Source organism: Passer domesticus, chromosome 7 (assembly GCF_036417665.1).
Source record: "Passer domesticus isolate bPasDom1 chromosome 7, bPasDom1.hap1, whole genome shotgun sequence".
NCBI lineage: Eukaryota > Metazoa > Chordata > Aves > Passeriformes > Passeridae > Passer > Passer domesticus.
This window is the reverse complement of record NC_087480.1, coordinates 8,790,040-8,816,226: the sequence shown is the minus strand read 5'-3', so window position 1 is coordinate 8,816,226 and position 26,187 is coordinate 8,790,040. Positions and strand designations below refer to the sequence as shown.

The 26,187-nt window shown below is 42.9% G+C and overlaps 2 protein-coding genes and 1 long non-coding RNA gene across 9 annotated transcripts in view; 1 reads left to right on the top strand and 2 right to left on the bottom strand.

The window, feature by feature from the left end:
- Positions 1–1,385: 1,385 nt before the first annotated feature.
- Positions 1,386–6,852, bottom strand: PGRMC1 (progesterone receptor membrane component 1). The gene is made up of 3 exons (XM_064426755.1): positions 6,445–6,852; positions 4,560–4,715; positions 1,386–3,379 (listed from the first exon to the last, which is right to left on the bottom strand). Exons 1-3 carry the CDS (start codon positions 6,764–6,766, stop codon positions 3,279–3,281), a joined length of 579 nt encoding a protein of 192 aa, XP_064282825.1. The 5' UTR covers positions 6,767–6,852; the 3' UTR covers positions 1,386–3,278.
- Positions 6,853–7,005: 153 nt separating this feature from the next.
- Positions 7,006–26,187, top strand: part of KIAA1210 (KIAA1210 ortholog) — a 56,823-nt gene continuing 37,641 nt past the window's right edge. Inside the window, exons 1-2 of one of the 5 annotated variants that reach the window (XM_064426740.1) lie at positions 25,131–25,251; positions 25,598–25,959. In XM_064426740.1, coding sequence (XP_064282810.1) covers positions 25,667–25,959 — 293 coding nt within the window. In that variant the 5' untranslated portion in view covers positions 25,131–25,251; positions 25,598–25,666. Of the gene's footprint in view, positions 10,528–11,947; positions 12,275–25,130; positions 25,252–25,597; positions 25,960–26,187 lie in introns of those variants that run through there. The other 4 variants (XM_064426742.1, XM_064426744.1, XM_064426745.1 and 1 more) reach the window with 4 other exon arrangements.
- LOC135304091 (uncharacterized) lies at positions 19,310–21,943 on the bottom strand. 3 transcript variants are annotated; one of them, XR_010365529.1, is made up of 5 exons: positions 21,561–21,943; positions 21,196–21,247; positions 21,049–21,110; positions 20,459–20,565; positions 19,310–20,182 (listed from the first exon to the last, which is right to left on the bottom strand). It is a non-coding gene; the product is annotated as an uncharacterized LOC135304091 (long non-coding RNA). The 3 variants fall into 3 exon arrangements; XR_010365528.1 differs by having other exon boundaries at positions 21,049–21,247; XR_010365530.1 differs by lacking the exon at positions 21,196–21,247.

Sequence of the window (26,187 nt, the reverse complement as noted above, 5' to 3'; positions counted from 1 at the left end):
TATGGAAACACTGTTTACTCTGACATGTATGAAGTTGGGCCCTGAGACTGCAGATCTTGCTATCAAGTCTAATTTTCTGTACAGAACTAGTGAAAATGCCTTCTCATAGAGTTGGTATGAAGAGAAGTGGGCTGAACAATGCTTTGTTACTGAAAATATGTGACCTGTGGGTTGTATGTACCTTGTGCTGAATGCTGAAGTCAAAATCCTAGAGGCTGGTTTTAAAGCAGTAATACACAAGGCCCATTCTTGAACCAGTCCATCTGCTTGAAATACAATACAGCAATTATGATATAAAGCCCTTTCTTCTTAACCAGGGATTCCAGGCAATGCATAGAAGTGCCTCACCTTCCATAAAACCCCTTACATAATTTTCAACAGAAGCATTCTATACTGAATTTTTTTTTTTAACTGAAACAGCAGGAAGTAAGAGCTAATAAAGGTGATTACAGGCAGATGAAGTCCAGGTGAAAGAATATCTGAATTTTACAAAGCAGTAAAAAGTATGGTTGAAAATAAGATCTGACTCAATTGTTTTGATTTGTCCTGGAGTAGATCTTTGTGACAGGTGTTGGACACGTCAGATGAGGGAGATTAGTGACATTCTCTGCCTTGAATTGGTCATCATGTCCCGTCTGGTTAATGTACAGCCTGATAAGCTGCCTGGCATGGCTCTTTTTGCATAGTCATTGCTGCCAGTCACTGTGGAAGGAAGGGTTCAAGTTGTAGTGAACAGACTACAAAAGAAGCTAAAACCCATGCATTTTCTTCAGCACTTTGGAAAGAAGTAAAACCCATACCTGCTGCTTTATGAGCAGCTTTTGTGACATGCTTCTCCTTTCACAAGAAATTCTCTGTTTTCCTTGAAAAAGTAACAGTCTTACCAAAGCATCATACCTCCTCCCCAAGAAGTATTAACAATGAGCTTTGTCCTGTGTTACGGAATGAAAAAAAAAAACCTGATGTTTTCTGCATCATTTTTGTTGCTACTTTTCTTTGTGATGCATAGCGTTCTGATGTACAGATTAATCCTTACAATAGTTTTCAGTTCCTCGGAAGATGTTACAGAGTAACTTCAGTCAGCTGATTGGGTCCACTTAAGGGTAGGTCACAGCCTTCCAAAGCTCCAGCTTTTGCTCAGCATTAACAATTACTTGGGGTTTTTTTTCTGCAATAGAGCATGTTCTCTATCTAATATTCTGTTAAAATTTTACTAGCAAACTGCATTTACAAGCATTCCATTAGAACATATTTTACTCACTGTATGCATTGGATAATGTGACACATCAGAGAAAGACTTTATAAAACGTGAAACATTAGGGGAGTATTAAATATAATAATAAAATATAACATTTGGTTGCAGTAAATAAAAACAAACTCCACCATTATGCAAGAGTATTTTATTTTTTGCCTTAAACAAATAAAAGCACATTTCCAATTTGAGGTAAACCATTAGTAGTAGTTTGCAAAGAGTATAAATGTCTCTAAAAATAAAATAGCAACACAAAGGTCATGACAAGGTCTACGTGTGTCTCTAGACCTTTGTCAGGTAGTTCATACAGTACCACTTTACACAGCTCTGGCTCAAACAACCTCACTCTTCATTGGAAGGCCCAGTGCAACCAAAAGAAAACCCCAGGACAGTGTTGGGACTGAGGGAATCAGTTGTTCTCACCACAGATGGTCTCAGGCACTTTAATATGTTGTGTCAATTTGTTTATGAAAGCTGCTGTTGTGCAACACACTCTACTTCTGAACACTTTTGCCTAGTTTACACCTTCCTACTCAGGACTCAGTTCATCATTTTGGTCACGTTGCCAAATTGAATCAACCAGACAGTTGAGTCAGAGAAATGAAATGAGGGAACTACACCAGGCAGGCACCCTGGACATTGTGCACTAGAGAATCACCTGGACAGGAAACAAGTTCACAAGTGATCAGCAAATCATTGGTTATCTTGGAATTTTTAAGAAAGTTTTACAGAAGTATTTTGGATGATGAACATTTACGTTTTTCCTTGGTCATATCCATTTCCCCAGACCTCTCTGGCAGGAGGCAGGTCACTTAGAAAAAACTAGTAATTAAGCATAGAGGTAAGCCAGGAGTGCAAATAAGTAAAAAGCAACTCAAAGGTCAGGGCCACAGGTATAGCACTGCTGGTTATGCATGAGATTGTGTCATTTCTTTTAATGGCAACATTCCAAACCAACAAAGGCCTCAATGCAGAAACAGCTCACACTGTTTTACTTTGCAGAGGAAACTTATGTACGTTATGTTGACCAGTAATGTTTTTCTGCTAAGTAAAGGTGCATGTACAAGAGCACTTGCTAATCATGCCATACCAGCAACTTCTTGTTTTTTTAGGCCTAGGAATCAAGAGCAGCTAACCTTCCATGTTTAATATAATTCCATTAACACTCACATTAACACTTATTAGCTTTTTGCTAATAAGAAAATCAAATGAACAATAGTCAAGTTACACTCTGTGGTGTACGTTTAAGGATGCCTAGTTCCACTCACTGTCTAAACCTTTACAACACTATGTGTGTTTGAAAGTGTTTTAACACTAGATGTGCTTTAAAAGTGAACAGAGAATATTAGTCTATGCAGAATTATGCATGTTGAATACATCAAGCATTCATCAGTCTTTATTAAATACTTAAAAGTGATTTAACCTCACAAAAATTCTTAAATCTTTTTTAAAAGCAGTTAAGGGTTTCATCTGTAAGTCACTAATGCAATGCATTGAAAGCCAAATTATTTTACATAATAATGAATTACATTGCACAACAAATGAGTATGATGCTTTGTGGACAAACAAAATATAGTCCCTTTTCTAAAGGAATTACAACCCAGGTAAGATCTGCCAGATCCTGCAGAAGCTAACACAAAAGAAGAATTAGTGGTGTTTGTGTTGCATATGTGAAGTGAGTCATGTGCTTGTCTCCACAGTGATAGGTTGGTAATGAAAAACTTGATTCCAACCTACTTTGCACTAAATGGTGATAGCAGAAAAAGTCCTTTATTGCCAAAATTGCAGTTTACTTTTGCACAGACATTTGTCATGCATACTTCTTATTACGTGGGTTTAAAGGAAGACATCATAGACCTTCAGAAGCTTCCCACTGAATTTGAAAAGGAAATATTTGAAAAGGAACCATTCACTGTACCTCTGGACCTTTTGTAAGCCTGGATGCTGCTGCACCTTGTGAAACAGAAGTGGAATGTTACAAATGATCCATTATGGTTCAAAAATAGATTGTTCCTCACTGCAGTATCTACTCCTTCTTTGCATCCTGGGCATCTTTTTCGTCTTCATCAGAGTACACAGTGGGTTCCTCCCCCTCCTTCAGCAGCTTACCAACGTGATGGTACTTAACTGGGGAAAAAAAAATCCAAGTAATTTTTCTGCCCTGAAAAGACACCTTTTTAAACTCTTCCAACTGTTTTCTGAATGAGCAGCATAGCTATATTTCAATAAAACAGCTCAGAGGAACTTGTTCCAAACACTGGGGGAAAGAAGAAAAACTAAAATAAACTTCTACCTGAACTACTATTACTGATGTCGTAAGAATCATGTGAAGTGAATGTAACTCTCATTTTATTGCCTAAACCAAAAGAGGAACAAACACAAACTGAGGGACTTACCCAGCCAAGGAAACAGAATCCTGGATTAGATGTTCTCTTGCCCATGTCAAAGCTGGTTTTTCAACCAAAGGCTTTGTTAGACTATTCACATCTATTAAACATGCACATATATGTGCACACATATACACAACCTGGAAGGGGTTTTATTTTTTGTAATGTGTATTAAAAATATTCAATAGGACAGAAGGGAGATAATTTCTCCCAAAGATAGAGATGGGTCTGTTATCCGATTATGTGATTAAGCCTCTGATTTATTTTATATCTCCTTTTGAGCATGTAAAAATGCCAAAACATGTAAGGACTGAGAGCTATGTTGCCTATCTGCCAACTTCAACAAAGCAAAAGAACCCACTGATTTCAGGTATTTCAGACTAGCAATGTTGTTATAACAATTTAAAACAACTATCTGCCATATTTAATAGGAACACAGTAATAAAAAGAGTGGACTTCACTGTCAGTCCTGATGCTCAACACGTGTAAAGGTAGATTTTAACACTAGCTCAAGTCATACATTTGATAGCACAGTTCTGGTTTCTGCAACAAGCTTGTTAGCATAATAAAACAGCCATTCAGTGTGGCGTGATTAACAGTCTTAATTAAAACAGGAAGAGGGCCAAAATAGTAGGGGCACCTCAGGTCAGGACAGAAACTTCTAATGGCATCATGTGGAGAAAACTCCATTGTAGCTGGTTATAGTAAATCTTTCAACACTAGATTTAAAAAGAAAACACATTTTATTTCCACTATACTAGCTATTGGTGTATGCAATTTCCATCACAGATATATATATAAATAAATAAATATAAAAATATATTAATGTATGATGCTACCAGCTGGTTACAGCCTTTTAACTACTGCTTCCCCTATTACCAGTTAACTACTTCTTTGTAAATAGGTTTAAAATGGCTTACAAGTGAACTGTGACTCCCAGTCCCTCAAGGTCTCTTGCTGTGTGGCGTTGAGATCAGAGAGGTCATCGTAGGTATCCCTCAGTGCCTCCTTATCCAGGCAGAAAGTGGCAAGACCTCGGGATGCATCTCTTCCAGCAAAAATCCCATAGGGGCCCTCTTTAAAATAAAAAAAATAAGCAGCATTATTGCAGAGGTAATGGAAGCTGTGTTACCTTCATGGAGCAGAGTCCCCCAACTGAAAGAGATGATGAGTTTCTACCCTCAGCCATGCATCAGGTGCCTCAAGCTTCTGAAATGCTTTAAAGTTTTATTCTAATTGGTAATAAGAGAAAACAGAGGAAGAAGACAAGAAACAAAATAACGGAGAAAGATGCTGAGGTTTGCTGAAACATCAGGACAATGAACCACACAATGGTGCATGGCACATAAAAACAGGGTAAGGATGAGCATACAGACTGGGACACACATCCTTAGAATAAGGAACAGAGGAAGCATTTCTATGTCTGGGGTGAAATGAAAGTTTTGTAATGGATACTCCTGACTTGAGATGAAAGGATGGCTGGACAGAAAATATAGTGGAGCTACTAGAAATTATCAAGTTGGAGGAAACATCTATTAAAACAAAATGCAAGATCAACTCAAATGACCAAAACATTAAACTCACAGCAGATAAGAGACATCAAGATAAACTCTTGCTAAACTTCATTAATGATAAACTTGCTTGCATGACAAGCCAAAAATTGAGATATTGCATGTTCAACTAGACATTCAACGTTCTTCTAAAAGGAGCTCAAAGAAGTTAGATGTGAACTCTGGTTATTGTAGAGCACATGCCAACTTCCAGAGCATGCTTTTTCCTAAATTAATCAAAATAATCTTACTTTTCCATTAAAATGAAAGTCAAACCAGCCAGACATTGTGATGAACCATTCAGCAATTACCAAATCAGATGCAACAGGCAGCTTTTACTGTCATCAAGGAAGGCAGCATCTAAAGCTTGGTCCTTATGTCAACTGGATTTTAAGTTGCACAAATACAAAACTGCACATCTATTTCACTGTACCTATCATCCTGACTGCTGCAGAATGCAAAGTGACAGCCTGGCATCAGTCAGTGACAGTCTCATCTATGTTTGGCCCAAAAGTAGTAACTGATAACACTTCCAAAAAGATGGTGTCTCCTGCATTTTCCTCCTTGTCTCTTAAGTAGCACCGGCAGCTCACTACTGCAGCTCCCAGGCTCTCTGGACAGCTCAAGAGTGGTTATGCCAGGCAGATTCTGGTACAAATCAGCAAGGCTCAGTGGGCCGTCTGATAAAAATAAAACCCCAGGGCCTCGTGGAGGTGATAAAACTCTTTCAGCAGGGCGCACATAGTCCCACCCACCTCATCACTGGCTGCTCTGAGAGCATAGGTTATTCAATCTTTGCACGTTTGAACTATGCTCCTGATAGAAAGCCGGTTTAATCTAAATTGCCAAGTATTTAGTATAAATATTATGCAATAGAGTGACACCCACTAAAAGCTAGGAATGGAATGTCAACACTGAGAGAAAACTTCGCTTCTGCTGCCTGCCATCAGGCGAAGGCAACCCAGGCCGACAAAGCCGCCCAACCTCTTACAGTACGTGCAGCCTGCCGTGGGAAAACACCGAGAATAATGAAACAACGTAAAACCGGCAAAGCCGGAGTTTCGACAACTCCGGGGCCCGACTGCAGCCCCGGCGGCCCCGGTCACGCAGCCCTGCCGGCGGCGAGCACGGCGGGCCGCTGCCAAACCTCCGGGCTGGGCTGGGGCAGGAGCGCTGATCCCCGCCGAGGGAACCAGCCGCCGAGCCCCGGCCAGCACCGGCCCCGACCCGCCCCGCCTCGCGGCCGCCGCCTCACCGGGCCCGTAGAACTTCCTGGCGCGGCTCACGTCGAACACTTTGCCGTTGACGGCCATGAGGATGCGCGGGTCGCTCACGCCGTCGAAGGGCCGCAGCTGCTCCAGCGTGAAGTCGCGGCGCTTCATCTTGGGCAGCGGCGGCGGGTCCGCCTCGCCCGCGGGTGCGGCGGGCCGCTCGCCCCGCAGGATCTGGTACAGCAGGAAGAGGCAGAGGCCCAGCAGGCTCAGGTTGAGCGGGGAGCCCACGATCTCCATCAGCAGCCCGCCGCCCTCGCCCGCCGCCGCCTCCTCGCCGGCCACCGCCGCCTCCTCGCGGGCCATGGCGCTGCACTGCGCGGCGGCTCGGCGGGCTCCGAGCGCGGCACGGGGCGCAGCCGGCCCGGGGCGGGCCGAGGGGCGGCGGCAGGAAGGGAGGGGCGGGCGCTGGGCACGGCGGGGCTGAGGCGCGGGCGCGGGGCCGCCCCCAGGCCGGGCCGGCTCGCCGGCGCTAGGGGGGGATGCGGGATAGGCCGTGGTGTGGGATCGGCCGTGGTGAGGGATCGGCCGTGGTGAGGGACCGGCCGTGGTGAGGGATAGGCTGTGGTGCGGGATCGGCCGTGGTGAGGGATCGGTAATGGTGCGGGATCGGTAATGGTGAGGGACCGGCCGTGGTGAGGGATCGGTAATGGTGAGGGAGCGGCCGTGGCCGCGGCTCCCCGGCCGCCGGTCCCCGGGTCGGGTCAGGCGCACGGTTCCACAGAAATTGCGGAAAAATGCCCTCGGGGTGGCGTTAGAGCCGTGTCGGGGCTGCCACACGGGCTGTGCGGAGCACCCTGCTGGTGGAGGATGGAGCCGCTCAGCTCCGCGGTGCCAGACCCTGAGAGGAGAGGCAGCGGGCCGAAGCTGATGCACAGAAGTTCCACCTGAGCTGTACTGTGCAGTGCTGCACGAGGCAGCTGATTGTCCTGAGGGATCGTGGGGTGTCTCTCGCTGGAGACGTTCGAGAGCCGTGTGGGCGCAGTCCTGTGCCTCGGGCTGACCCTGCCTGAGCAGGGAGCTTGGACCGGGTGACCCACTACGGTCCCTTCTACCCGACCCGCTCTGTCATTCCCTGCACTCGCTCCACCTCTGCTTGTGCACACCTTTGCTTTCTTGGCAAGGCAGTGACTTCTCTGAGTACTCTAGAAATGTTGTCAAACAACATAGAAGAAAAGGGACGAAATTACCAAACTTCTGGGTTTTTCTCATTCAGGTATTACCTCCAGGCCCCACAAAATTACAGAAGCAGCAACCATGATGTACTAATATAACATGAAAAATAAAATTGTCCTTTCACTGAGTTCTGTATTCATGTTTCTTCTCACTGGAGGCTTTGGTGAATAAAAACTTAAGCTGAAGGAAGTACTAACTTGCATGTATCTATTTGGCATGGTGTCCATATGGTGGAGCAAATGCAGCCCCAAATACAGGAACAATAGGCATCTGCTCCTCGGTGTCAGGTGTGAGAAAGCACAAAGTGATGCTTTGGGTCTGAGCAGTCACCTCTGCAAACTGTGTCCTTCAAAAAGAACACAAACCCTGCCAGAGTATCATCATTCTGCACAAGTCAGTGCCTCAGGGTACACGCAGAGAAGAAATGCAGTGTGCCAGCCATGATCACCGAATCATTAAGGTTGGAAAAGACTGCTGGGATCACCAAGTCCAAGTGCTGACCTGATCTCACATCACTGCTTCAGGGGGAGCAGGCAGCTTGTACTGAACCTGGCCCTGGGACATGTAGTTACAGAAAACTGAAAGAACTGCATTTCGTTTGCTTTCTAATTCTCAGTGTTAGGAACGTTTTTAACTCTGTGGGTCAATGCAGATGTGGATAAAGTTTTGCCTTTCGGGAAACACGCAAGGAGTTTGCGTGCTAAGATGCTTAGACACGTTGGCTCTTGGTGTTTGGTTCCACCTGCTGTCTCCTTTGGGAAGTTCCTTGTTTTATGGACCAGCTCTAGAACTTGCATCTCTCCTCTCGTGGTATGCACTGACTTTTGCTTCCACCTGCTGTGTAATTTGATAAAACTCCTTGTTTCATTGACCTGACAGCTGAGATTTGTACTTGTTAATAAAGTAGCTCTGCATTTTGACCCTATTTCAGATACTAGAGAAATCTCTGAAACTTCAGAATTATTCAAACTGGGAGCTGTATTACCTAGTTAATTCTGCTCAGTGTAGACATGACACTGTTACACTTCATTGTGTTGATATTACGTTGTAGAGGAATAGATGTAGAAAAAAAGCAGAAATTTGGAGGGATATTTTACATTTTTTTTTTTTCAACAGCGAGGAAGAAACCCCAAGACTCCAAAACAACCCCAACCCTGAATCTGACCTTGAATCAGACACTAAGACAGGGAAAAGAGGCTCTGTTTATGCCTAATATCCAAGGGAAATGATTCAAGAACAGTTCATTCTTAGATTAAGAAGGGCCAGGAAACTTTGCCAAGATTGATAGAATCTCAAGTTATTTGCCATGCAAGTGCTGGTACTGGAAGTTACAGTGGCCCAACTTTTCAGATCTTTATTTAAAAAATCATATGCCTTAGAATGCATCTTAAGCAAAAAATAAGAACAGATGTTTAGAGATAAAAGGGTATGAATAAAATTATAATACATGGGTTGGAAATACCTAAATTCATGAACCATTTGTTATACATTTCCCTCTAGCAAGCCCACTTGGCAATTCCTTTAAACAGAACTGAGGTTCTAGTCAGGAGTTGGCCCAGCTCTAGTCAAACACCACTGGCATTAGCTGTGCTCCCACACAGGTTTCCCTCTCCATTCTGTAGGCAACAACAGCTTTCTCCTTGCAATATTCTGCTTGCATCTCTGAGATGGGTTGATAGCCTCCAGCACAGTGTTCTAGTATAATGCTCTCTTCTTGTGAATTGAAGAAAACTCTGGAACTCAGACAGCTTTCATATCCTTGCAAGTCAGGATAGTTCAAACAGTTTTAATATACTCCTATTTGTATTTTTTAATAAGCAACATAGATATTTTTGCTGGACTTGCTTTTTTTATTAGTTTTTATTTCCATCTCCATCACATTTCTGTTTCTTTTTTTTCAGTTGCATCTTCTGAGTGTCTAGCTATGCTTTCCATCCAGTAATGTGCAAGGAGAAAGGACTGTGGACTGTGAAGAAGACTACCAAGGCTATGTGCTGAAGGCTATCAAGATCCTGCCATTCTTGGAGATAAATGTGTAAACATCTGCAGCATAAAACAGCTCCAGATGGGACTTTTTACCAAATTTCAGAAAATGTGTCAGAGAGGGGTATTGGAAAGACAGACTGTTTATGCTGGGGAATTGCTTTCCTCAGAAATATCCTGTTGTAAACTTACAGCTAAAATATTTCCCTCACTGGCTTTATCTTTCCCCCTTCCAAGACTGTAAGTTTCAGTTCAATCATGTCAAGCTGGACTGACAGTCACTGTGGCAAGAAAGCTTGCTCCATCAGTATGTACAGCAACCACACTAGGAAGTTTTGGAGGTGTATTTTAACTACAGATGAAAATCCAACTGTGAATTCTCAGTATTGGCTCCTTTTTTTTGAAAGGTAGCAAATGTCAAAACCAATCTGCACAAGCTGCAGATACTTCTGCAAGAGGCAAGGAAAAAAAGAAAACATAAATCCACATGTGATTCTTGCAATGTAGGAGTCTAGTATCCCCAGGAAGCACACTTATTGACACTGAAAGAGTAAATTAAATCCCTGACTTCCTGAAAATAACAACTTGGATCTCCTTCCAGGTCTAATGAGCCAGAAGGATTTTAGATATCAGAAGTAACAGATGATGTGAAGGAAAATTGATGCATGTCCAGATCAGGTCAAAGCAGTAGCACTGTTAGAGGGATTAGGAAGTGTTATCTCAGCTCCATTGCTGTTGGATATGGAAATGCTATTCATGGCATGTACACGTGTTGTTCACAAGGACCTATTTTTATTTACACTGGAGACATTCACTTTCATTGTGGAACACATGAGCTGTCTTCACTCGTGTCACTGCATCCCTGAAGGAGGGTCTGTAACTTCTGTGCCAGTTCTGCAACAGAACAGGTCAGTCTGCTTCAATAGGGATTGGTAACCAACTTCAACATCAAGAGATTCAAAGGTTAGAAGGTGGGAGTTATCAATAAACTCTGCATTTTCTCAGGTGTAACCTTGCAGTATTTTGGTTGCAGAAATGCAACAAGACGGATGGATTCTCACCTCAGTTTATCTCAGCTGAGATCGGTTCAGTTACTGAACTTGATTTAACACAAATGAAGACACTACATAGTGATCCAGGAGAATCCAGTTTTCAACAGGCTAAGGAAGCGCTTTGTTGATTTCCCATCCTGATGCATTTCTAGTTATACAATGGGAAAACCTTTCAGACCCTCAAAGTCACCCCACAGCCTGAACAATGTTACCTGAATCCTGTTGCTGTGAGGATGCTCTGAGCTCTCCAGGTGATGTGCTGAATGCTGGCTTAGGTCAAACTGAATGTTTTCCTGAGACATTCAGGAGCTGAGCCCCAAAAACTGTCACTACCATCACATGAAGCTGTCAGGGAAGGTTCAGGTTAGATACCAGGACAAGGTTGTTCACCCAGAGAGTGGCTGGGCACTAGAACAGGCTCTCCAAGGAAGTGGTTACAGGACCAAGGCTCTCTGGGCTCAGGGAGTGTTTGGACAGTGCTCTCAGGCACATGATTGGGGTGTCTTGTGCAGGGCCAGGAGTTGGACCCGATGATCCTGATGGGTCCCTTCCAGCTCAGCATATTCTGTGATTCCATGGTCACACCGTGGTTGTGCCTTCACAGCTGAGTTGTTGCAGGTGTCTCAGACTGGAGTCTGTACGATTCCATGGACAGCAAACCAGCAGGAAGCCTTGCAGGCAGCAGGGACTTCCCAGGCCACAAAGGCTTGAGAAAGAGCCAAAACTCCTTCATGCCAAGGTGTTTTGTGCAGGGTGCTGTCCCAGGCCACGGGCTCCGCGGGGAGGCAGCGCGGTGCCCAGCGGCTGAGCCGCTCTCCGGCGGGGTGGGGGTGTGTGTGTGTGCGTATGTGTGTGTGCGTGTTTGTGTGTGTGTTTGTGTGTGTGTGTGCGTGTTTGTGTGTGTGTTTGTGTGTGTGTGTGCGTGTGTGTGTGTGCGTGTGTGTTTGTGTGTGTGTGCGTGTGTGTGTGTGCGTGTTTGTGTGTGTGCGTGTGTGTGTGCGTGTTTGTGTGTGTGTGTGCGTGTTTGTGTGTGTGCGTGTGTGTGTGCGTGTTTGTGTGTGTTTGTGTGTGTGCGTGTGTGTGCGTGTGTGTGTGTGCCCCCGCGGAGCGCGGAGGTGGGGCCGGTGCCGTGCCCGGTGTCCGGTGCCGTGCCCGTTGCCATGACCGGTGCCCGGTTCCCGTGCCCTGTGCCGTGCCCGGTTCCCGGTGCCGTGCCCGGTTCCCGGTGCCCGCGGGGCGGGGCCGCCGGGGCGGCGGGCGCGGGCGGGGCCCGGCAGGGCGGCACCGGGACGGGCACGGGAAAGGCTGCCGGCACGGGAACGCTGCAGCCCGGCCGGGGCCCGGCAGCCGCCGTGCCGGGGCCGCTCCGGGGCGGGCGGAGCCCCCGGGGGCGGCGGCGCTGGGCTAACCCCGGCGGCTGCGCCCGGCGGAGCTTGCCGCGGGACGCTCGTGGTTCCAGTGTTGTATTCTCGGCTCCCTGCGGCTGCGAGCGCAAGGCAGGCGGGCTGCATGGGCATCCTCATCCCGGACTTACAGACCTGCAGTCTTCCAGTGTCGGACCTCTGCGTTTTGGGCTCCAAATCAGGTTTTTAACCTATGTTAGGTAGCTGCTTGTTAATATGAGCTGGTCTTTGTTTTGTCTCTTAGGTCGTTAGTAGAATTGCTGGAATTGGTGGCCGTCTCCCAGGTGTGAGGTTTTAGCAGATTCTCTGGGAGAATCCCTGTGATCTCAGAGCTTCTGTGCAGGAGTGACGTGAGAGAAGTAGCAGGGTCTTGTAAAGGGTCAGATCCATAAAGTGTCGTAGAATGAAAAGAGATTGTGTCATTTCTGTCATGATTATTTTGCTGGTACACTTAATTGCTTGATCTTAGCAAACAGCTGTAAGCAGGAATAAAGCCTTAATCACATAGCAACTTTGATGAATTTTCTGTGATAACTGCCCTTGTACAAGTCAGAGTGGCTTGTGTTAGTTAGGGCAAATGCTTTCACCCAGGCGATGAACTGCAGACAGACTACGAGTAGAAAATATCTGAGAACCCCACCAAACCACCTGCAGTCTTCTCCATTTTCTAGTTTAACTCCTCTCTTGAAAATGCCATTCAAAGTGATTCTTTTCCCTCGTGCTGTCCTTTCACCCCATCCTGTGGAGAGCTGTCTGAGTGGACTTCTCTGCCTAGAGCTATGTACTGAGCAGAGCTCCTCTGATGCACGTTTGGATGGGCTCTTACTCATTTCAGAACTGGTGCTGGAGAATTTGAGTTAGCTTAGTACACACACATTCTGATCCACCTGGGATTACAGGCACTGTGGATCTTTTACACTTCATGCTGTCTGGTGCCTGACAGAAACTGAAAGCAGTTACAGGTAACTTGAAGTGTACTGTTTGAAACCTTTAAAACAGAAAGGCAAGCTTGGTGGCCTTATCTTGTATTAACAGCTTCATGAATGTGAGTTTTCTATTTCTTTTTCTCTCACACAATATAATAGATGATAATTAGGATTCCAATACCTTTGTAAGATAGGAAATGCAAATATATATTTATCTTGCTGCTGTACAACAAATACAATGAAAGCTTAATCCAGCATGGCATAAATTTTTGCACTGCTTGCTCAATTGGTTGTTTCTAGTTTGGACCTCTAGCTCCATAATACATGGACTAGTACATTGCTAATGCTTCAGGCCACTTCCTGAAGAATATTGTACCAGAAAATTTATATTGATTTAGTGAAATTGCTCATCTCTTTCCAAAGTATGTCAGTAGCTGACTTATCATAAATAGATGACTTATCAAAATGAACACACTACATAAAAGCAGCTACACTTCTCCAGACTGAGCTCCTATTTAGTCACAAGGAAATGCAGCCCTATCACACAGCAGTGTGAGGTTTGCAAGGATTCCACAGCTGCCCAGTCCAATGCAGAACTTTGGTCCATGTCTGCAAAATTAAAACTCACTATAATATAAGAAAGTGCAAAGCGCTTCTCGCTTCTCACCTTGGAGTTGACCTGACTTGGCTCAAGTTTAGAATATCTTTAGATATTTAGGGGATTTATTTATATATGTATAAAGTTTTTCTAATATGCAAACCCAAATTACTTGGATGTTATATGAACAAAAAATAAATCCCTCCATTTTTTTCAGATCACTGTGAGCTTTTCTATATAAGCTGTTTGCTTATGATTCTGTCAAAGATTTGATGGAAGTTTTCAGAAAATGAAATGTCACAGATTCCTGTGACCACAGAGATGGAGACATGCTTAATGCAGATTTGATGATTCAAAACTCTCTGTCCTTTGGAACCCACAGTACAGGGTGTTTGACTGTATTCAGACATTTGGGAAGTAGATCCTCTTTTAGACTTCTTTTTAGTTTTTCTGGGAGCAATTAAGTGCAGACAATTATCAAAAGTTAAATTTTATCACTTAACAAGTTTTCCTGGCACTGGTTTCTCTTTCAAAGTTAATATTTTTTCCACTTGTAATGGCTCTTAGTTTGTTGGTCAGTGAATTTACTTCAGACAAATGCACAGCTATGTTTTCTTTCTCCAGAAGATGATGTCTGGCAGTCAGAGAAGAAACAAGAAGTTGTACTTGGTCCAAAGGCTTGCTCAATACAGGCCCATTTATTTAAATTCTAAATACATTTATTTAGAAATCAGTGGGTACTTAGAATATTTCACAAGAAAGCAGTAGCTGCAAGTGCAAATACTGGAATCTTGCATAAGCATTAATAAAAGGGCTAAGATGTTGCTCAGTTTTGAACAGCTGTGAAAATGGATACTCAGGGGACACAATAATTTGTGTCTGTGTGAGTCTGATATATTTAATACAAACAAACACATCTTTAGTTGTTCCTGCTTAATATCTGCTAAAATCCTCTGCAACTTTGACCAGAATGTTTCCTGTATCTGATACTGCTGAAGTGTGTTGGGCATTCATGCATAGGTATTTATGGATTTATATGAAGTCTCTCTATATATAAATGAAAAGGAAGTACACATGGTGTATATTAAACTGGGGAGCTGATTTTTTCTTTTTCCTGCTGAGGATTTTCAGTAATCCTTATGTTTGTGCTGTGGACAGTGTGCGTGGTGTGGTTGGTCTCAATATCTTTAGTTATGTAACATAAACATCAAGCTGGGCTGTAAGTCAAACAGGGGACAAAGCAGTGTGGCTGCAGCCTCTGTGGCACATCAGTCTGCAAGCTGATTGCTGTGATCTGAAGAGCTGCATTTAGTGGAAAGGCTGTCATTGATCTGAATCACTCTGGATATGGCCCAAACTCAGGAATCAGTGGCTTGCTTTTATTGGAGTGGCACCAGCATCATGTTGAGTCATGTGTGCACAGGTACACAGACATTCTTTTAAAGTTTAAAAGGAGTGCCAATGCCACAAGCAGAGTGCCAATGCCACAAGCAGAGATGCCATTTGTATTTCATCATTTTCTTCCAAATGAATTCAAACACATTGCATGAGATTTTGGTACTTGACACCGGGTTTAGCGGAAAGGGCAGTTCTCATCATTCCCTCAGATGAGATTCTATGCCAGTTCTTCTGTCTAAGTTCAATCTATTTTGTAGTTTAAACATAAATAGATTTCTCTGCATTTGGAGTGGTTTATCTCTGTACCTTCAGCTGTCAGCTTCTGTGTGTAATGGGAAGGAGTGCTACATGTTAGAACTTGAAACCACCTCTTTTGTCAAGCAGCAGACACTCGCTGATGTTATTAACAAGGATTGTTTCAACTGCTGCTCATCCCTGACTCCTGCTGACTGTTGCAGTTCTCCCCAAACTCTTGTAAGATCTCATCAGGTCATAGCTCACACAGCCAAGTGATCATGCAAGGCTCTGAACAATATTCTGAGTTACCAAAACTGCAGCAAAACTGCCAAAATACACACTCAGTCACAAAGCTTGAAAGCAGGATCTTTAATGATTCAGAAACTCAAAATGAAGAGCACCAAATATTATTTGCAATATACCCACTTGTTTAAGATGTCTCATAGTTTAGCTGCCTCAGGAATGCTGAATTTGGGGTGGCTGCACTGTTCTAAGCTCTTAAAACTGCAGGAAGTAATGAGGATATTGCTTCTTGAAACTGCTGCTGAAAAGCCTGTGGGGGGAAATGGAGCTTAGTGTGCATACTGATTTTACTTACAACTTTGACACCTCTTTGGGGCTAACCTCAGCAAAATGGCATGCCAAGGAATCACACAGCCCATCCTGTCATTTCACTGCCATTCTTTTCATCTGCTGTTCCACTCATTTTTCTTTCTGCTGAACATGCATTTCTTGGAATTAACTGATATTTGCCTATAAAAAAGGCTGCCATCATTCATAGGAGTCTGCTAATATTATTGGTACAATTTGCAGCAAATCACATTATATTGCCTTGTGGTCAAGGCAATATAATGTGATTTTCTCCCAGTTAATGCTTCATGAGACCATTTTTGTATACCACTAGGTTAAATGGGAAGGGTATTTGCCAGCAAACAGAGGGTTAATGCTGCTGGATTTGGCTGGTACTTTGCCCACCTTTGCTCTTCTGAATGCCAAGACATTTTTTGGTGACTTTTCTTTTTAAAAGATGTGTAGCTTAGTAGAGTTGAGCTGCAGCCCTTACCAGGCAATATGGGGACATTTGTGTCTCCCAAACTGAGCTTTTCTCCCAGTTCTGTCACTCACTGCACGTGGCTGCAGCCAGGTAACAGAGACATAAGGCTCTTCCTCACAATGCCAGGATGAATTTTATCCCATTGTTCAAGAAGCTATTTGTATTTTCCTAAGCTCTGGTAATGACAGGAGGGGGGAGTTTTGGAGGAGATGCATTCTCTGATCCTGTTGCCTCTCCAAGAGTGTCAGGATTTCTGAGCTCTCCTGAATTTACCCTGGTTTTTTATATGATAATTATTTCATTATCTCAGGAGGAGGAAGTGAAAGGACAAGTGAAGAAAACAGGCTCTGTGGTTTGCTTGACATTTGAGAAATGATCCAAGAGTTTCTCTCTAAATTTAAACTATAGACCCATAGTACAACTTCCCAGAAACCTGTTAGGAGCAGGGACTGTTTATGAATGGTGCTTGGATTTTCTTGCTTTTTCAATCTGTATGTTATGTTTGAGTCTGCCTTCAAATGATTTAACATGTCATAGGGAACTTCTGGATTTATTTAATTGACTCTCTAAATCTGAATTTAAAAAGGCAGAGATGTTAACACAGTGTTATAGAGATTGAGGCATAAAAAACCTCCTGTGCATTAACAAATTAAACTTTGCTGGGGAGGCCATTTCAGAATTGCCTTATGTACAACAGTAATGAAAGGTTTTGCAAAACCTTTTGTTCTTTGTTTGTAGATAGATTAAGAAACACCTTATTTACAGATGTATAAGCTTTAATTAAAAAAATAATTTTGTACTTTGAAAGAGACATAGCATGCAGCACATCAAAGTAAATTTCAAAACCACAATGCCACCTGTTTGTGGGCACTTAAGGGTTCAAGAGCTGTGCAATGAACAGAACATGGGAATGTTTATACACCTGTTGTTAACTACCAGAATGTACTTCTCTGAGAATTTTTTAATGCTTATTTATTTTTTAGTCTATCATCTGTACATTAGCACTATGTTGCTACTCAAGACTATGTGCTGACTGAGGAGGGAATTTAATGAGTTGAACTCCAAAAGTTGTGGGTTCTGCAATAATTAAAAGTGGTATCTTATTGTATAAGGAAATACATTAAAATGTTAAGGTTCTTGCAATAAATCAGCTTAAAGCAAGAAATCTGAGCCAAAGAAAGACTATAATTTATCTCAGTTCTTGCCTTAGTTGATTGTCAAGTTTCTAGGCTATGCAAAAGGTTTTCTATTATCTTTTTAATTCATATCAATGTAAAATCATGTTAAGCAGAGGAAAGAGGAAAGAAATGAGCAAACCAGCCATAATTATTGTGATGAGTCTGAAGAAACTTTGTTATATCAATATTATCACAACTTTTGTGGATTGGATAGAGGGAAAAAATAAATACAAGCAATTTACTTGCTCTGATTCTGAGAATCACATTTCTTCTGCCCTATTGGTCCTCAAACTATGGCCATTGCATCTCCTCTTCATTTGTAGTTTTAAGAGGGTTAAAAATTGTGTAGGGTGTGACTTAGATTTTATTGTACCCTACATTACTCAGCATCAGCACAATCACGAGTCCTCATTCCTGCAAAAGAAACATCTTGCAGATTTTGAACAGGTTTTCATTTTGATGGAATGGGTGTTACATTTGTGTGGTGTATGGGGCTCTTCAGAGATAAGATATTTGCTGGTTTTGTAGCTGATTCTGATCAAAATAAAAGCTTAATCATGTCCTCATTAATACCATTTTAACTGGTGACCAGTAGTAATTCTGCAACAGTCAGGGGCATGTCCTTTAGATGGTTTTGACTAACATCCCTTTGTATTTAGCAACTACATGGTGAGAAAACTTTGCACAAGACAACAAAAATATCTGAAAGTCTTATTATTGTTTAGCATTTGTACATGGTTGTATTTGCCTTTCTGAAAAATGAAATCTCTCTCATCTGTGGTGAGAAGATACTACAATATCAGTTTTGCAATCAGGAAATCACTGCAAATCCACCTTGTTAAGTTAGCTCATCAGTCTTCAGTGGCTTTTAAATCCCATCTAGTCTTATGTACATTAAATATAATCAGTCCTCAATAGAAGGAGGGCTTGCTCACTATTCCCATGACCAAAAGGGAGCTTTCAGAGAGCAGAACAAGCAGAGTTAATCTTTAGGCTTCACAGTAGCTTATCTCCAGGCGTATATAGAGTCCCTTGAGGACTCAATCAGCACCATGCCAGGAAGAATCGGTTATATTGGTCTCTGTGCTGTGTCCAAAGCAACTGCTTCATGAGAGAGGCTGAGTTGGTGTTCTTGGGTGGGTGTTGATAAAATCTGCAGGAGGGGTAGGTGACTTTTCAGCTCTGTGGTGCATGGTGACAACTGCTCCACTTTCTGTTTGGGCCTGCAATGTTGGCTGCTCCAATACCTCGGTGGAAAAATCCACTTAGCAGCAAGGATGGTTTAACACCTGATGCCAATAGCAGTGGATCTCAAGTGTGTTCTGTTTAAAGATTAGCTATAGGGGCTGGAGTGGTGAGGCTGAGAGTGGCATTTATCCTGGGAAAGCTGAAGATATTCCCTGAACTCCATGGTAAAGCAGAAAGATACTACTACAATGAATTTAAGTTTGACATGTCTCTTAACTGCAGCTTTTTTGGCTACCAGTGCTCTGGGATGATAGACACACCCATCAGCTCAGCAAATAGCTAAAGTGCGTGCCAGGCTCTGTGGTTAGAAGGATCAAGGAGAGATTCAGTTTACACATGTGATGATGTGACTTAGTGACACAGAACTGTAGTTTATTCAAGAGTTTTAGGTAAAATTCTTCTGCAATTAGCTTATTGCCTGCCCCTGGGTATGTATTAGATATTTTCCCTTCTCACTATTGTGGGGACAGTGCCAGCATATTTAAAAGACAATTGAGAGCACTCTGGGATATTTAAAGATTGCCAGAACTTGTCTGAGTAATGTGTTAGGCTGCTGAGTGAGAACTCTGATGTGCTATGTGTCTACTCTGGTGAAATTGAGGTATTTTTTATTATGTGATGATTTTAAAACTCTCAACATGTGGGGCCAAATCATGTTGTACAGTCACTGATTTCTAATTTAACTCAGCATTTTGATGCCAGTGTTCCTGTATGAGTTCCCATGGCTGAAGGCTGGCTAGTGAACGTAAGTTATCTTGGATATTTATAGTGTGCCTATTCTTGTAGGGCCTTTCTGGCTGTCCTTATTGAGCAAGGAAGGATGGGGAAAGGCTCTAAAACACAGTTTCAGTCACCAGGAACTTTTGAGTTCAATTGCAGTTTATGGATTCTGGAGCAGTCACTGAATTACTCGTCCTCAGTTCTCCCCACTGTATCTGCAACATGGAATAATACATTCTGTACAGAGGGCACAGGTCTGAGATCTCACAGATATCGAGTAGTAGGAATAAATTTATTGCTACTCAATATTTTCACTTATTTTGCTGATTGAGGAATGAACCAGGTACTGTATTCATGGCTTTTATGGAGAGGAAAGGTAACAGAGAAAATGTTACCATTGCACACTCATTTGAGTTAAATGTCAAGAGTAGGCAGTTCTGAGCTTTATTTTTCTGTTTATTTCCCCTTGGAGAAACAAAGCCTGCAGGCAGGACATTCTGGGCCTTCCCTGCCTTTCTCTGAAGGTTAATGGTCACCTTATCTTTAGCCTGGTGTTTGCAGGCACTGGAGTCAGACAGCCTTTTCCCCAGAGCTGTGCTTCCTGCTTTCCTGTGTTATTGCTGAGATGGTATCAGAGATGACCTTCGCTTCTGAAGTCTCATTGCAGTTGCAGCTGGAATCCAGGATGTGGATGGTTTTAGGAATATTATTCCAGATGTGTGAGTCCCTGGTTCTCCTCTTGCTCATACCTGTACAAACAAACCAGAAGTGAGTCTGTGAGGAGGTGGGCCCACATTAGTGTTAGACTAATATACATGGGAAGTCATTAAGCCTGATTGCTCTCACAGCACGGGCATTAGTGGCAGCCTTGGTCTGATCTGTCTCCAAGGGAGCTTGGCCAGAGTGTCTGAAGGACATTAACTGGATCTATCCCTAGAGGGGAATTGGGGAAGAATGGCGTGTAGAAAACTCAATTCATTATTCACATCTCCTCAGGATATTTGTTTAGCCTCAGTAACTGTTACCTCTGCTGTTCACACTCGGAGCAGGCACTGCTCCATGTGCTGTGGCTACACACTGTGTTCTCACATTTCCTTCCAGATGGTCTCGTGTGTTGGTGCCTGCCTGGACACTGAGAAGGAAAAGTTGTGTTGTTAGAACTTAATATTCTCTAACATGGTATTTTCTTAAGTCAGAATGTGCAGAAATAGAGCTCCTTTGTTCAACTTCTGCACCAACCCCACCAGGACAAAAGAACCACAGTTTCCCAGTATATAAAATATTGACCATGCTAGTATTTTCACAGGAAATACCAACTCTTCCACTGTGTCAAAAATAATCTGTTTTTCATTCAGATTATTAAAAATCTTAGATTTTAGATTTATGGCCCTGGATAAAAAAAGCAGAGATGTGAGAGGTCTGTGTATACAGGGACGCTGTTACTTATCTAAAAACAAATTGCATATTTATATGCAAATAAATCCTTGTAGATTGTAAAATGTCAAACAAACAGTTCTATCTCTGGATCTGTATTATTTGTTAGACAATTGGTATTTTCTGTCACTGAAGCCTGAGGTTACATCTGTGATCCTGTTGCAAATCAAGGGGAAATTACCTTTTGAATGACACATGGCCTGACCTTCATCTCCAGTTAATCCAGGAAGAGTTCACATTTGGCTGGGGGGGCATAAAGGATGGATTTAGAGTGTCAGTATTTTTCTGGCCGTATTTTAGAATTCAGTAATCACTGGATACCCCATACCAAAGTTTTTCTTCACTTCTTCCTCAGGGGAGAAGACTGTGTTTGTGATAAACTGCAAGAAAAAATGAATTACCAAAATTACCAAACACTGGAATCAAAGAGATTATATTATTGCCATGGTCTTTGAAATATTTTTATTATTGAGGGAGATTGCAGGAAGTCCTTCTAACAGGGAATGGCAACAACAAAAATCCCCCAAATCCCACGTGATATACAAAATGTGAAAACACACATAATTAGAGCAGAATAGAGTAATTAGACTCCAGAGCAAGTATCATGGCAAATTCTTCTGGCATGAAGAATTTCTTCATACATATATAAATAAATGCATGAATAAAAAGCTGAAATAGTGCATGTTTAGATACCTCTGACTACACTCTCTACATTCAGTTTCAGAGATAGGCTTTGACCCTCATTTTCCTCATAATATTAATCACAGATGGATGTACAAACTCTGCATGGCAGAAATCCTCTTATCTCCACTTCTTTGTTGTCTGCAGACTCCTGTGTTTGTAACCCTGCTTGTTTAAAGCTCTGATAGTGCAGCTTTTAGCAGTGAGATGTGTTTAGTTGTTTCTCTAGAACTGGAGAGTTTTCACAGAAAATTTCCAAGCCTGGAATTTGCCAGCCTGTAAATTTTACTTGTAGGAAAGCTGAATCCTTTTCTTTAGCAAAGTGTTTCTTGAGAGCCCCATTTGTGTTGGCACACTGTTGCAAGGTGTTGCTAGGGGTACAAATGGAACGTGCTTGTAAGGAACACGCAGAATCTTCATGCCATAAAATTCAAGTGGCTCAAGGATCAGTATTTGATGGCTCACCCTATCACAATGTGACATTTACCTTGCTAAGAAGTCAGTTCAGAGACATCAAAATATACTGGAAATCTGAAATGCTACAGTCCATCACTTTGGTGTAGGAGTTTTACTCCTACCTCGAAATTTTAGTGAAATGCTCAAATGAAACTTTTGTCCCTTTCTGAAAATAAATTTTAAAAAGTGTAAACCAAACCTCCTGCTTAAACACAGTTTGTGAGACGTGTGATTTCCTATCTTTGTGTCATCTGGTCCCTTCCTGCTGCTGTGTGCCCTGCAGCCATGCAAGCTTTGGATGAGCAAAATGTGGAGTGTTTGAAGGCAGGGAGCTGGGAAGGGTTTGCCCTTGGAGATCAGTGGCAAGAGGCTGCAAGAAGCACAGCAGCTCTGCTGGACATGGAACACATTCAGGATTGCTGGTTGTGTGTGTAGCTCCTTGTACCTCAGCTCTCAGGCTGTTGGCACGTACCCTGGGTATTTGTAATATTTGTGTATTTGTTTGAGTTTCCTCCATTGCATTAGTCGTTGCTGTTGGTTACTTAAGTTGAAGAGGCCTTTATGCAATGACTCAAGTGTCAGTGCATGTGAAATAAATATCTTGATGATTTTAGGAGCTGTGTTTTGGTGCAAGGATTTCTCAATGGTTGACTGGCTGGACCTTGCTCAGTCTTGCCTCCCTTGTTCCCTTTGGATAAATTAAGAAACAGGTTGGGAAGTTTACCAGGTGCTGGGAACTGTGGGAGGGCAGGTTGCCCTGGGACTGCTTGTTCTCCCAGCAGGGGAAGCAAGGCTGATCTGGATGTGCAGTGATTTGGATGTCCAGTGATCTCAATGTGCAGTGATGTGGATGTGCAGTGATGTGGATGTGCAGAGATTTGGACATACAGTAATCTGGATGTGCTGTGATTTGGATGTGCAGGGGGCTGGTGCAATATTGGGCTATCGAGGGAAAGCCATGACAGTGCGTTTGAAGAAAGCCAGATTTTCAAATGAAAGTAGGCCTAGACTGGGCTATTTCAATCAAGCCAAGCCACAAACTTTAGAGGAAATCCAGATCTGATTGAAATTCCATGTGTTTAAACTTGCTGTCTTCCCTATCTTTGAAGAACCATCTTTACTCTGCCGAAGTCTGTGGTTATTTGGTGCTTGTCTGCCTCCCAGCTGAAAACAGCTTCAATTAATTAATTGGCAGTAGAGCAGCCCCTTCACTTCAGCACTTGACAAGTGAGGAGCAAATGTCAGAGCAGTGATGTCTGGCTGTCAGAGCAGGTACAGCCCATACCTGCTGGCTTGCACTGATTTGCCTGTGGACACAGAGCTGTGATGTTTATCAATATCTAAGATTTCAGGGCTGTACCCAAAACACTCAGTGTGTAGCCATTTGAAACTGTGCTGGTGATAAAGAGGCAGAGGAGTGAATAATAAATCTAGCATGGTGTGCCTTGGAGGGTGATATGAAGATAGAGAATCAAAAAGTATTAAATCCTGAGGTGGGATAATTATTTTTAATGACTGTTTACTACTCTGTGCTTCTTGGAAAGTAAGGGGGTTTTGAGATGGTGCAAATTGTGTTGCTAGCTGCTGGTTGCTGAGAACAGGATGATGTTTGACCTAAGTGGAAGCCAACAGATGAAGTTTTGCATGTTCAGGTAAGTAACTTCAAGACAAAAATGCATGAAAGAAAAGAACAATATTGAAAGGAAGCATATTCTGAAGGCAAGCCATCTGAGGAGGTTTGGATACAGGAAATCTGCTTTATGTTAGCAAAAATGCTGATTTTTTTAAGCTTCCAGGCTGTGTTCTGTGCCAGTTAAAGTGATGAAATTCTTCCAAAGTCATCAGGATTACACCCTTCCACTAGCCTTAGGGACTGTGCCTTCCCACTGGAAGGCCATTTGATCTTTCTTGATTTTAAAAATAAATGTGAATTTCTCATGAGGTCTCCTTCATTTCTTACAGTAGTATAAATGTTTCTGTTGGCAGCATTTTTCTGAAGAAAATGCCAAGCAGATTTCAGATGCAATCCTACATCCAAGGTTTTGTGCATTAAGCCAGTCAGAATGTTTCTCCAGTAATCTCCAGGAATTCCTTCCTGGTGGTGGTTGCCCAATAACTGAAGCCTTGATTTTGCATTTTTTTCCCTATGGGCTTTGTCAGATGGATGGAGATTAATGCTCTCTAGTGATCCTTTTGCTGCTGGGATTAAGAGTTCAGCGTGAAGCCATTGTGACAAGTGCGGTAATTCCCAGCAGTGAAACTTGTTCTAGTCAAACTTCCACTAGTGCTACTGTATTTTTGCTGCTTTGTCTTTTCCCAAGAGGCAGAAAATGTGTTATATCTGCTTGAGCTCAGCTTTGATCTGCAAATGCACTCTGTGGATGGCATTGAAGTTGGCTGCTTGTAGAGGCTTTTGCTTTCCAGCTAAGTGGGAAACCAGACTGGAGTGTGATTTGTTTCCTGTTTGTGATGGCCCTTGCACTTGTTGTCATCTGATATTTGCGTGACAGCTTTCCTTTGTGTAGGGGCCTTTATAGAATATTGAGAAATGGAGTTGTCCATTCACAGATGTCAAACCTCTGCACTGTTAGAAAACTGCTAAAGCTGAGCCACTTGTGGGGCTCCTCACCAGAGGTCCATTTCCCAAACTACATGTGTCTCTCATGAGAAAGGTATTTAAATAAAGCATTTTTTCCAAGTGTTCAAAAAGGACTTCTCCACTGTAAATGTGGTATTTCTACTAAATGTCTTTAAGAAACTCATATAAAAATACTTAATAAAACTCCCTCCTACTGGCTTGCCAGACCCAAGTATTCAAACACTATGTACCAGCTGAGAAATACAAATAAATGTGGTTTTCTTCTGATCTTCTAGGAATGACTGTAAAACTTTGCTTTAGTATTATGAGAGTTATGAACCTCCTACTTTGAAATATCCATGCAATTTTTAATTAGGAGCTGATATTCTTAGCAGGCCATGTGACTGCAGGAGCAGGCTCAGGCTGTGGCACTGGCTGCTGCTGCTCCCTCCCTGTGTGCAGGCAGCACCAGCAATGTCTTGGCTTTTCTCTGCTTTTACCTCAACAGAGGCCATTGATAGCCAAGCTGCAAATTCATTTCCATATGAATTTAATGCAGTGCAATGGCAGAAATGTGTACAGCTACATTGTCCCCAGGACTTGGGTCACCCCTGTGAAGGAGGCTCCTTGAGGATTGTGTTCCCCAGCATTTACCTGTCTCCACACCCAGTGAGTGCCTCCTTAGCTGTGACAGTGAGTAACAACTGTTGGTAAATTGGCAGTAATTCTGCCACATGGGTGTGCTGGCTAATTTAAACTCTAGGGCTTTTCGCCTGACCTTGCAATATTGCAGGGATGCAGTTGTTTGAGTTATTTTCCTGTTAATGTGCAGAATAGCTTGTTAGAATAGATTGTGATTTACAGTGAATTGGGATAATGCCTGTTCTGAGAGATCCTGTGCACCTTTTGTGCTGGAGAACAACTACGGCTTTTAGTCATTATTTCAAAGATGTTGCAAATATTTTCTGTAGCTTTCCTCTGTCTAAAAAATAACAATAACAATTAATCTCCTCAGGGCTTCTTCACATCCTAATTATAACCGAGCCTCTCATTAGTCCCACGGGGAGACGGAATCAAACGCCATATGGCATTTCACACTTCGGATGCTGTGCGTACCAATGGCTGGAAGGAGACAGGAAAAGGGGGAGTTAACAATTCATATCCATGTATGGAGCAGGCACAGCCCTCCTTGGACCCGGTTCAGCAGAGCCGGAGTGCCTCACACCAGGAACTTTATCTGGCCAGGGGTTGCCGTGGCGCGAGTGGGGAGCGCTGCACGGGATCCCCGCTGGCATCCCCACGCTGGGGTGAATCAATGCACACACGCCTCCCTGGGAGCACCATGGCTGGCTTCTACGGCTGCCTGAAAAGTAAAAAGTAAGTGCCATGCTGAGCCCTCCCCTTCCCAAAGGGAGCTGAGATAGCGGGTACTCTGAAATTCTGTCTTTGTTGTGTTGCAGCTGCAGCGTTGGACAAAGTGGGTTTGCCTTGGGTCTAAAGTGCCAGCCTGAGCACAGAAGTGCAAAAAATAAGTCCTGGCTAAAATATTCATTTGGTGAAAATTGGTCATTTTTTTTCTCCTTCACATGTGTAAACATGAAATAT

Excerpts from the sequence above, each read along its gene's own strand:
- PGRMC1 (XM_064426755.1), bottom strand. The coding sequence starts at position 6,766 with ATGGCCCGCGAGGAGGCGGCGGTGGCCGGCGAGGAGGCGGCGGCGGGC. Across the intron at positions 4,716-6,444 it reads CAGGAAGTTCTACGGGCCCG|AGGGCCCCTATGGGATTTTT; the intron begins GTGAGGCGGCGG and ends TTTATTTTAAAG. Across the intron at positions 3,380-4,559 it reads CTGGGAGTCACAGTTCACTT|TTAAGTACCATCACGTTGGT; the intron begins GTAAGCCATTTT and ends TTTTTTCCCCAG.